The 12,735-nt window shown below is 38.0% G+C and overlaps 1 protein-coding gene across 1 annotated transcript in view; it reads right to left on the reverse strand.

Moving 5' to 3' along the window:
- LOC309590942 (vitellogenin-1-like) overlaps positions 1–2,033 on the reverse strand; it is a gene marked incomplete at both ends in the record, with an annotated part of 44,447 nt that extends 42,414 nt beyond the window's left edge. Inside the window, 3 exons of the mRNA XM_082312543.1 lie at positions 1,286–1,437; positions 1,662–1,682; positions 1,994–2,033. Of these exons, the coding sequence (XP_082168669.1) occupies positions 1,286–1,437; positions 1,662–1,682; positions 1,994–2,033 (213 nt within the window). The remainder of the gene's footprint in view (positions 1–1,285; positions 1,438–1,661; positions 1,683–1,993) is intronic.
- Between the last annotated feature and the right edge of the window lie 10,702 nt (positions 2,034–12,735).

A 12,735-nucleotide genomic window follows, 5' to 3' on the forward strand; every position in this document is an offset into this window, starting at 1 on the left:
TCCCAGGGAACACAGCTTTTTGCTTGGGCTGAATGCGAACTAGCAGGCTACAGATGAAAGACTAATTCCCTGAACCATCCCTCCAAACTGTCTAATTTAAATATAACAGCAGCAAAATAAACTTTTCCCAGAGCAGGAGGGAATAAATGTATCCTTACCTTTTGCTTAGAACTTGCCCAAAAATCTCGTGAATTTTTTTCCTTTCTCTTTTTTTTCTCACCTGAAATTCTTTCTGTATTTATTTTTGAAACAGAAACTTTTTTTCCAAATGCACGAGGGCAGGTGACAGGAGTCAATTTTTGGTGGAGACTCACCCTGACACACCAAGAGCTGTTTTGGCAGGAATGGGGAAGGATGTGGGGCGAAGACAAGACTCTTCTGCCTCCTCTCTGCCAGGGAAGCCTTCTACTCACCAGTACAGACGTGTGGCTCTTATTTCCTTGCTTTTTGCAAAAAAATCCAGCCATTTGCAAAGGTCATGGAAAAGCAATGTTTCCTGTCTAAATCTATTATAATTCGAACTTCTAAAAATACCTAGTAACAGAAGGCTAATTCAGGCTGAAAGGCTACAGCATTTACAAGCATTTATCAGACAGTTACCAGTCTTTTTAATCTGCAGTTTTCAATTTGCCAAATAAAAGCTTTTAAAAAGATCATTTTTCTTCCACCTATGCACAAGACTAAGTGGTGTTTGTGTAAAGCAATTGAGGAGTGTGTTTCAATACATTCATTTAGAAGCACATATAGGCTTCTGTTAAAGGCAAAAGTGTTTTTCACATAATCAGAACTCTTAGTAATTACTCAGCATGCAGTAAAAATATACAATTGGAGATGACAAAGAATGTCATTTGGGACCCTACAGAAAAAGAAGCCACCAGATGACATTAATTATGCTAAATATTGAATCACATCCAGCTACTGTCGCATGTTTTATTGACTTTCGTTTGCTGGTTACGAAATCAGTTGATTAAATAATCCTAGGTTGTACAGTTTGGAACAATCGGATTGATCCAGTAATAAATTATTGTGCATTTCAAATTACATTCCATTGTCTCCCTGACCACAAAGCAGAAGAAATCCTTCAAGCCCAAGGTTGGCTTGAGCTGAGAATTACCTAGCAAAGTGCAAATAGAATTTAGGGCACTGCATAAAAAAATAATAGTGTTAGTTACATTCTCCCTGAGTAAGCACAACACATGATGAAACCTAATTACTTTCCAAAAGCTTAAAAAAGAAGTCAAGTATGAAGAGAATTTTACCTTTCAAATTGAATACATTTTCTTACCCTAATAAGACAAAGTTTTGGCCCAATACCACTAATTTCCACTTTACTTTTTATTCTTATTCCAGCTCTTGCAAGTCCTTTCTCTGGAAGTCCACTGAGAAGCATGCTTTCATAATTAAACGTATAAACCTTGTTTTCACTGAAATCGGGTTCTGCAAAGAAATGGTTCCCATAAAACATTATAGAGACTGTACAGAACATATTAAAGTACCTGTATTAGAATGTATGGAACAAAAAAGATGAATTTGCTCATTTTTGTATTGCACCTGAACAAAATTAGCTGTTGTAAAATTAAATTAAACATTGATATACTTTACAGATTCTATTTGGAATTTCACTCATTATAATTATATTAGTTGATAGGAAAATTACTTACGGTAATTAAGATGCTGGCTCCCTGAAAGAGAGGGAAAAAAAAGAGAGTAATAAAATGACAAAGCAAAAAAAACCCCACAAAATGTTAATGTATTTTAGTATGAAAGGCTATATCTCATCTCGTACATATGGCATAACTCTTCCTAATTAACTTTACTTCTAGTTCAGCATATAACCACAAGCCTTTTTTCCCTAAACAACAAAAAAATTGTCATAAAATAATTTTTTCTATAAAATGTTGAAGTTCTTGTTTGCAAGTGAACTATATTTAGATTCTGAAACCTCTTCCTGAATCTATTATTTTAAATTCATCAAAGCAGGTAAGTTACTTACCCACCAGGGTTAAAACCAGGGTTAATATCAAGCCCCTCATGATGGGGATAAAGTAAAGGTGAACATGCTGGGTTCTCTTTTATAAAGGTATGTGCTATCACATGTTTCTTTTGGCGTGTTAGTTTGACAAATAAGCATATTTTAGAATGTGTGTTGATCAATCAAAAAATAAACATTTCTGAGGTCATGAATGCTGACAACTTCAAATCACCTCATGATTTCAACTTCCTTTCTATGTGAAATAGAGATTTCATTTTCAAAATATCTTGCTTGCTATTTTTTTCCCCAATTTCTCCCCATTGTAGCTATATAGTAAAATAATAATTGAAATTCAAAATTAAATAAAAATAGTTCCTCAATCAAAACTGAAATAATTTAGCTTTTCTCCAATCATGTCTTCAATCTCCTGATAATTTGCTCTTGCCAAGGATCACAGCTTTGGAGACACACCTTGCTCTGTCGCATTGAAACTCTCCTTCTAGTGGAGAAATTGTGATTGATTTCATAGATTTAGGACTGAGATGCCTTAGAGCTCATAGACATGCAATGAGAAACTGTCTGTCCGTGGTATCTACCATGGCTGTCTTTCCAAGCATATCTTGTTACCTACACCTGGAAATACAAATCTTGTCAGTATGACCTTCACATTAGCTTCTGGCTAATGGTCAAAGTTTATACTATGAAAACAGGAGAGAAATTAATTTCTTTGTTTATGAGAAGAATCTAATAAAAAATGAGTTCCATTTCCAGAAGGACCTCAGTGAGTTGGGAGCATCGGGTCTTTCTCAGTGGGTTCTCACGGGGCTTTGGCTGCTGCCACTCTTGGGAAAATATACCCAGAATTTCCCACTTATAGTAATAACATTTAGACCAGTCCTTAGCAAAACTAAGTCAGGAGGCAGTTTGCTCCTTACCCTCAGTTATACATATTTTTTGCAATTGTTTAACATTTACTTTGAATTTAAGCTTGTCTTTTGGTTAAGTGGTAAATTAAATATCATGTAAAAACCCACCTGGGTAAAAGGGTTACTGAGGGGGCAGGAAGCAGAGCTCAGGAATGTATATCTGGTATTTCCTTGAGGCTGTGAAAGGTACAACATACTTGCAAGTAATGGACTTTTAGTCAGGCAGCTAGACTCTATCCTCCAGGAGGAGAACAAGGTTTTCTCGGCTGTTGCTATTCATCAGGGAGGAGAAGGGTGAAACCTGAGCATGGGTCCTGAGGCCTCCACCATGGGGCCTGAGAATATATTTGCTGCAGACCCCATCAAACAGTCCCTTTACACGATTTCCTCATTTACTTGGAGTGATGCCACCTGGCTGGGAAATAATGAAGTTTATTATTGCAGTGCAGTGCACCTGAGCGGGAGTCAGGGATGCAGCTGCACGGCACGCACTCGGTGGTGGCTCGGCCCCTCTGCTCTGCTGCTGCTTCCTGCAACCGTGCTGGCTGGACAAAGAGGGGAAAGTCAGAATTCAAATGAGGGCTGTCTCATTTGGGCACCTTTGCTACTGATACCTCCACAAATCTCAAGAATTTTAATATCGCAGCTTGCTTTCATAAAGGGAAAGATACATAACTGGATGAGTAGTCAGATCTTCCTTGAAATGAAATGTGTGTCTAGTAAAATATCTACAAATATATGATAGACATATGAACCATTACAAGAGATTAATAATTGGGGTGTTGGTTCACTGTGGATTCAGACAGCGAAAAATTAAGTTCACATGGATTTTGCCTGATGTTTTCTTCTAGGGTGCTAACTAATGTGTGAGATATGACAAGATGCACCACGTTTGCGGGCCCTGTGAAATTCAGCGGCATACCTTGGCTGGCACATATGCACTGTCAAATGTAGCTAGAAATGCCTTAAAACAGGCACATTTTTTGCAGCCAGAATAGAAGTAAACGCACAGCAACAGTGCCATACTATAAGCAGTAACAGGCAAAAGTCTCCTGCTTTGGTCACTGCTCATCAGTGCCACAGCTTGATTTCTGCAGTAATATTGTGCTGTCGTGCTCAACTAACCGCATTTCCACAGGACAGAATATATAAGAATATATATATATATATCTTATACACAGAACTACATAAGCGAGACTATTAATTTAAACACTGTTATTAACAGCATATTGAAATAATGTCTAAGGGACACATACATTAAAATGGGGCTATAATATTTTTCAAGTTTAATAAAAGGCTTTATAATTAAGGTGTAACATGAATGTATTTATGTTGAGTAGTGAAAATACTACATTTCTTTTTTGAATGGGGAACACAGTCTAAGCTTGCAATCAGAAAGTAGACAGCTGATGTCTAGACAGTTAGCTAAAATAATTAAGATTGTGCAGGCTGCTGTGTTCTCTTCATCTGCAGCATGTCCTTTCTCTTTTTAATAGCTCCTCTCTACACAGGCTTGTTTTCTTGGGGGTGAGGAGAAAGTGATCTCAGAATTGTTGTACCCATTATTACTTTAAAGGGGCAACCTAATAAATTCGCTAAGTGGAGAGGAGACACAGCTAGAGTTTGAGGGTCAGAGCATTGGGCTCTAATCCTTTCTCCAAAGCAGACATGTCCTTCCAGCTAGCTCTGAGGGAATAAACAGACAATCTATCACTTTAAGGAAATGGATAAAAGGAGGAAAGGTGAGAACTACACTTTTTAAAGCCAATACAATTTTTCTTAAACATTCAATATATCATGTTTGTGAACAAGAAAATATATGAAAAATAAATAAAATGCAATTAAACAGGCCCTCTACAAACAACTTCCAAGTGCCAAATTTGGTTGCAGAGGAAGGAACTTTAATGTGGGCATGGGCTTTATACACAACCAGCATCTTTTCCTTTTTTTCTTTTTTTTTAGCCATAAACAATGAAGAAAAGGAATTCTTAAAAAACGATGGGAAATATCTTGGGATTTTTTTTTTTAAGGAAGAAAATATATGGTGTTGAGTGTTACAGAGAGCATGATGGCTGTATAAGAGGTGCAATAAGATGAGGTAGACTGCTTTGAATTTACAGAGCACTTGCACCATAAATGAAACATGAATACAGCCTAATTAACCTGATTAGAGCTATTGCTTCTACACTGCAATTGTCTTTACATGACACATTCTGCTTGAGTAACAGAGTCTTATTATCTGCTGTTGTACTGCCGCCGATAGCTCTGCACTCTCCTTGTTCTGTGTTCATATTGCTGAATTACGGTGCAGTGATGCCATTTCCATCCTGGTAATATATAGCCTAACGACAAAGTAGGGATTAGCAAAACAGCTCCCAAGCAACCACAGCAGGTTAAAATAGATATAATCAGTTGGCTAAGCTAAGTGATTTTTAGCCTTCAGTTTTCCTCATTTCTAAAGATGAACAAACCCTACTTAAAAGAATAAAATACCCCCCCCACCACCTCTTTCATATTTAACATTGACTCCTTGATTTTTTTTTTTCCAAAATATTCAGCATTTGCTACTGTAGCATAGCCTCCAAGATAACGTTTGATATTCTCTCCAGAGAGTCTGGACATTGTCTAATGAATAAGAATGTATTCTGGGTTGGGCTAAATTGCCATATGCTGATTCTAGTATGTATACAAAGGGATTTTGTTACATTAGCTTGCTTTAAAAGGTGTTTTTTGGTTTTTTGACTTCCACTCCTTTTACTAGAAAGAAACCAACAGGCCCAATTCCCTGTTGTTATCCCAGTTTGATGCTGGCACACCACCAATGGAGTGATAACTGTGGGAATTGGATACAAGGTTTGCAGAATGAAAGAGGTAGAAATGCTATTTATAGTTTGTCTAGCTTTTGGAGTATGCATGGTTTGAAAGATGCTGTTGGTCTAGATTTATAGTATAGCTGTAGAGCTTTGTTTTGATAAATTCAGTTTTTGTTAATATATGCTGTTAAGCCAAAGCCATGTCTTTATGCATTTCAGTGAAGTAGTCAGTGGGACTGTTCCTGACGCCTAGCATGGATTTGCCTGCCATTTCCAGAGAAAAGAATGAAATTAAGAAAAAGAGACAAAAAATGTGGAACCCAACTCTGACATTCTCAATCTGAAAACAGATCTTTTTGATACAACTTAGCTTTACTAAGATGTTCAAAGGGTTTTATTTTCATTCAAATATGGAAAACATATTCTGAAGCCTAACAGTACACCATCATCGCTATCATCATTGGCTCATCAGCCAGCATCCTGATTTAGTGGCTTCAGGATTCCCCCCCCCCCCCCCCGCCCCCTTTCAGTATATACTATTTGCCAAGTCATTCAGTAGGGTTAAATGTTAGACAACTTGCCGTCTGAGATTTGTGTCACGTCATATTTGAGGACTGGTGTTTGCTATGTAGTTCTATTGCACTAGAAGATAACTTCCCCAAGTTTATCTTAACCCTAACTTAGGCTTCATGGTCACAGAGTGATTAGCTGCTGTGGCATTGGTACTGACAGGAAGTCAGGTAGCCCTGAAATTTAGCCTGGTCATGTCTCCATCTCAATCACTTTGGGGATGAAATGGTGACTGCACATATAGGACACTGGAGAGCTCTGTGCACTGCATTAAATGTTGTTGTACTATAGGCTGAAGTACTGCTTGTAATTGCATGCTTGGTTAGAGCTATCATGGCTCATAACTTATCCAGAGGGAAAAATACTTGTGTAATGTTTATTCCAATGTGCTCCGACTGTGTAAAATGTGGGCACTGCTGCAGGGAGGCGAGGAGATCCCAGGCCATCCCATGTGCCTTAGGATGGCTGGCAGGAAGAGGGATCATACCTGTTTTAGCGGACTTGGCATCAACAACTGTTTTGCAGGAGGTACTGTAAGCACATAAACAAGTTGCCACTTCAGAAAAAGGCCCATTGTCCTCTGTAATCCTGTGTGAGAATACTTTTCTATTCTTGGAGGAACAAGGCCTGAGTCATTGGTTGGAGAATCTTAGAAAGAAGAAAATTCTCAATTCTGTTTTTCTTTACTTCAGGCCAAATATATTAGGGCTGCAAAACTTCACACTTTCCTAAGAAAGGAATTGGGCTTATTATTATTTTTTTTTAAAGTCTGGATTTCTACAAATATATAATGAATTCTCAAAATTGCTACTTATTTTGTGGTTCCACCCAAAACGTGCAAGTTTCTTTATGCATGAAAGGGAAAGCATTGACTTTTTTCCCCAGAAGCCAATATTCTCAGATATAATGATGATGATTATTTTTCTGTTTTCTAGACCTTCCCCTAAGTAACTTATTCCCTTATACCACAGAAGCACTGCAAGAACATGATGGATCTGGATCATCACCTTCTAGTGTCAGAGTATCAGGTAAGTTTATGGTATCAGGAGGAAGCTCAGTATGAACTTACTCTCAGTACAGAATATATGATATGTGTGATGATACCTTAGTTTCACAGCACTGGGTCACTGTGACATTAGGTCATGGGTCAGATAAGACAAGCAGTGTATTATTCCCAAGGAAGGAGCAGATAATACTCTGCCAGTTCAAACAACAGGCATTGACTTTACCCTCAAAAAAAAAAAAAAAAAAAAAGGCAAAATCACCTACCAGTATTTAATCAATGACTTAGATTTCCAAAGATTAGCAGGTCTAATCATATAAAAATAAGAACACAATTTTGTTTTTAAGTTACTGTGAAAGTTATTTCAGTAATAAATTGAGCACCATATGTTTCATTACTTTGAAAGAAAGTTGCCACATGATTATTCCCACTACAGCATGTATTAATCATAATCCCATTCTCTGTATAAGACAATTACAGTTTAAAATATTAAATGGAGCACTGATATTCATATCTGCTTATCAAGGAATGTAGACCCACTACAGTGCTATGTTTCCCCATTGCCCATAAACATCAGAGGACAAACTAACTCTTGAATACACCTTTGGCTAAGGCTATGAAGAATTAATTTCTTCCCCCTAATATAAAGAATGAACAAATTCCTATATCCAGGAGATGTGGGGTCTGGATGCAGATCCAGGCCTGCAATTTTCAGCTGACTGGTGTCCTATGCTCTGACACAACTGCATTTTCTCCCACCTTGTGGAAAAGTTCTTACCCATTTGACTGGGAACAGTTCCAACTTCTTGTGATAAAGACTGTCTTTTGCTGCAGGAAGAATTCAACATGGCCAGAACACTACAAATGCTGTTCTCCAGCATGGTGTGTGCAGCCTTAATGTTTAACTGCTCAAATTCTATTTTCAAGGCTTTTTAGTATGAATATAGGCAGAAGTTAAAGGCAGACTCTGGCTCACTACACTCTCAATGCCACACTGAAGTTAATAGTATCTGTTCACAGAGTTTAACTGAAGCTATATCTAGTGTATACTGACACTAATTTGCTCTTTGAGTAATCACAGTAACTTCAGTGCAAACACTCAAGGAATAAAATAGTTCTCAATATGAATAGGGCTTAAAAATCTGCTCTATCATAGGTACCTCTTGGAACATTTAAAAAAGTTCTTTAAACTTTATTTCACAATCCATCCAGTTTCTTAAATATTAACTTTTTTTTTTTTTTTACAGTAATATCTAAATTCATTTTCTTTTGCTCACCTCTGAAGAAAACACTAGGAAGATTGTTAATTTCTTGGTGTTCAAAGGCAAATGACTGGGAAAACAACTTCTGAATTTAATTTTCAAGGAATTCCTGCACTGATTAACAAACAATGTTGGTCTCAAAACTGAAATTGGACATAATTATCCTTTTTTTTTAATGCTTCAGGGAATGCAATGGAATGAAGCCAGAGAGATTCCATGGACATTTTCTACAGTTTTGTCTTGTTGGCTTTTCTTTCTCCTCTGACAATTTAGTTGTGATTCATTCACAGGGTGAGTTTCTTCTGGGATAAACTGATTGGGTCAGTTTACCCCAGCTGCATATCTAACCAAATATTTTAAAATTTTTGACATAGGAAGATGTTGGTTGATGCTTCCTTCTTATTTTTCTGGAGGCTTTCTAACAACTAAATTCCTTTGAAATTATTATTAGTGCCTGAACCCCATAACTGAGTGCTTATGCTGCAAAACACAAAGAAAGTAAGTATTATCTAGTACCTAACTGAAACATTCCTATTAATTTTCCCAGAATTTCTGGACACTGTGGCACTTAAAATGAAAACTGGAAGAAGTAAAAGTAAATGGAAATTTGGCTTCCTCTTCATTTAAAGATTGATTTAATACATTTCCTACAGCCAATAAAACTATTTGGATTCACACATCTGTGAGTTTTCTGAAGTGAACTTCAACTTTACCACTCCATTCTGTACTTGTGCACTTATAAATACATACAGAATACATCCCTATAAGGTATAATAAATGTATGCATTTAAACACGTATATTTATTTTAACTCCTAACTAGTTATACAAACATCCTATACCACTTACATTCTTGGTCTAGCCACCACCAGCAACTACTCTTCAGTGCAGGTGTCTGTGGCTGCCATCTCTCACACAGTTTCAGCAGAACTGCCCATTAACACAGCCAAGACTCTTAACACAGGATTTTTTGTTTATAAAGCTCAAACCTCTTTCTCAGTGTAACTATTACTCATAAGCATTAAGGATTTTTTGAATTGTGTCCATGTTTAGGCTCTTCAGACAGCTCCTGGGCTTTCTGTAGCAGCGGTGTGCTCAAGCCATGGCTCTAATAGATGATGGCAGTGCCATTCTTGAACTTGGAGTCAAAAGATGCTACCATTTTAGGTAGAAGTGTTGATACTAAATAATTCAATGTCTTTCTGGAAGGCAGCAGCCCTATAACCTTTCAGTTCTCCTCACCAACCAATCTACAAAGAAATGTTGTTAGGAGAAGCTATGGAGGAGTGTGGGAACAGCTCATCTTCCAGGCATAAAAGTAACTGCTGGTAACAACAAAGGGAAATTAAAATATAAGACATACAGCTGTAAAAGAAAATATACTCTACATGAAAGCACATCAGCAGCTCCATCTGTAGATTTCCACTCACCCAACATGTTGGGAAATGTATAGAAAAAGATAAAAGGGAGTGACAGCAGTGCATGTACCAAGACTTAGGCAATGTCTGAAGAGAGAGCAACAAATGCTCTGTCTTAATGAAGCATGGAAAAGAAACCGATCTCACAGTAGTTTGAAAAGCCAGGCCAGTCACCTGGGAAACAAGAAAAAAGGAAAAACAAGCAAATAGGCTATCAGCTCAAGCCTCACAAAGCATTCATGAAATAAAACTACCATAGACTTGTAAGTTAGTGGTTAATAGGCTCTGAAATTATAGAACTGTCTACACTACATGTGGAACTACAGGTATGTGAGCCAACGTTAGTACTGAAGAAGATAATTACTGAACCGGGAGGTTCAACGTATATTGAAATGAAGACCATTAAAGGTATTTCTAGAGACATTTCTCTGACTCCAAGGGGCAGTTTAGTAATGGGATTGAAACAGTCTGCCTTTTCATCCTGAAGTTACAGAAAAAGGGAGTTTGTTGCTTTTTAATGGGTAAATTGCCTCTTCCTCTCAGGAAGAGAAAGACCTGTGGACAGATCTTCAAAATGGACCTGGACTGAGCCCATGGACATCCAGTTGTGAGAAATAAGGTGCCAAGGACCATGGCCAAAGGCAAAACGAGGCAGTGTGCTTTTTCAGAAACAATGGAAAGAACAATTGCTGAAGCTGGCCTGAGCTGCCTGCAATGAAAGGTTGCACAAGGGGTGAGGAGAAGACTTTTGGGAACTGTATGAAATGGCAGGTTCAGGGAAGGAGCCACGTTTTTCACAAGGGTATTTCCTGACCCTGGGAGATAAGTGGAGCATGCTTTACTAAAGAGCACAAGGCACACAAGAAGCCAACAACTGCTTCAGATTGATCTGGAGAGAGGGAAGAGATGCTGGGCTACCCAGGGAGGGAGGCATTCGATTTCTCGTCATAGCACTTTGTCCTCACTGTCACTCATTTTGCTCTGGAGCCTCATAAGATCTTTGACCCAAACCAGGTGTTTTTGTCCCACTAATGATACTTAATTGGAAGCCTATTGTTTTTACAGAGAGACTCTTAGGTCTCCTCAATAGGCAAATTGAAATAACATGAGGGAAAAAGGAATTTAAACTGAAATGCACAGGTGATATTTTGTCCATTTTATTAACTCAGCATTAAGTAGTTTATTTTTGGCGCTCTGACTTGGGGAAAAATGATTTGGATTTGCCCTTGTAAACAAAAGCAGATAGAGAGGTTTTAAACAATTTAAATACACACCAAAACCTACTCTGGAAACAAATTAGAATAATTTGAAGCTACACAATAAAAAAGATATATATATATATATATATATAAAATTCTACTTTTCCATTTTGAAGCCCATTTAAAATTCTTCAGATGAGAAGGCTGAAAAAAGGTGTCTACTTCAGTCTCTTATCTGAAACCAGGAGCAAGCGTACAATGCAGAAAAAAGGAACCAAAAATAAACTTTTTTTTTCACTTTGATCTCTGCCCAGATCCTTCAGAACAATATAAGAGAGCTTCAGGTATTTTCTTTTACTTAGTCTTGCACTTCTGGAAGACCCCTGAATTTCATATACTCTGTTTTTCCCAGCTGGCTTTTCTTTCTTGTCTAGAAAAGTTATTCTAACATCTCTCACCATTTTCAACCTGTTTCTTGCTTTGTGGCACTATAGACAGAGTGACTCTGTCCCAAACTCAAAGCTGAATGAGAAGCACAGTGCAACAATACCCCTCAGATGGTTCTTTGATCTCTTAAACAGCCCATGCTGCACTTTCTAAACCTCTCACTAATTTACATTGCTTCACGGGGACTTAAACTGTACTAACTACGAAGAAGACTGAATAAAACCAGAGAGAGATGAGTACTCCTCTTAGCTGTCCAGAGAACGGAAAGGGAGCTCCATTTAAACCATCATTTAGGTGCTGCTGCCTCCTTGCTGGTGCCCTGACTATGCCACTGTGACAGCAAGTTTGACATTGACCTTGCCCTTTCCCTTCCCCTTCCCTCCTTTATGCATTCACACAAAGATGTGGGAGGCACTGTCTTCCAAAACTACTCACAAAACTGGTCTTGTGTTGACCATAGGTGTTACTAACAAACAAATAAGCAAAAAAGCCCCACAAAACCCCAACCAAACAACCCCAAAAGACCAAAGCAGAGTTATTTATATAAAATGTTCTCTGTCTTCCTTGTGTGTATGCTATGCTGATCATCATGTATGTTAATGGCTGCCATAGGGACTCTAAAAGGGGAAAACGCCCAGTTTCACCCCAGCATTACAGCACAACGGATAAAGAGAAAGGGAGAAACAGCAAATATGTAAGACAATCCAAGGACCTGATTCACTTGCAGCAACTTACTTTTCCGGCAGTAATTCATGTGCTGTGGTGGGAGGAAGGCACTCCAAGCAGGGATGTGAGGGGAGAGAAAAGAATGCTGACTTATGAGCTCCAGTCATACAAATAAATGTTGCTGTTTGCTTGTGAAGTACAAGAGACAGCAACACTTAAGGTATATTTGCTTGAAGGAGGTTAACAGGGATGCCATTTCTTTCCACATTTCTGTTTCCTACTCCATTTCATTAGGTAAGAACTCTCCAGTAACAATTTATCTTAACCTCATTAACAGTCTCTGACAACCGCTTTCTCTCCAGCTTTGCTTCCCCCAAATTCTCATGATCAAGAAAGACACAGTTCACCGTTCTCTCCTCCCTGATTTTATTCAGGTTTTTTTGTTGTGTGTGTGTGGTGTT

The sequence above is a fragment of the Platalea leucorodia genome, assembly GCF_965183815.1.
Source record: "Platalea leucorodia genome assembly, chromosome: 5".
In the NCBI taxonomy this organism is placed as follows: domain Eukaryota; kingdom Metazoa; phylum Chordata; class Aves; order Pelecaniformes; family Threskiornithidae; genus Platalea; species Platalea leucorodia.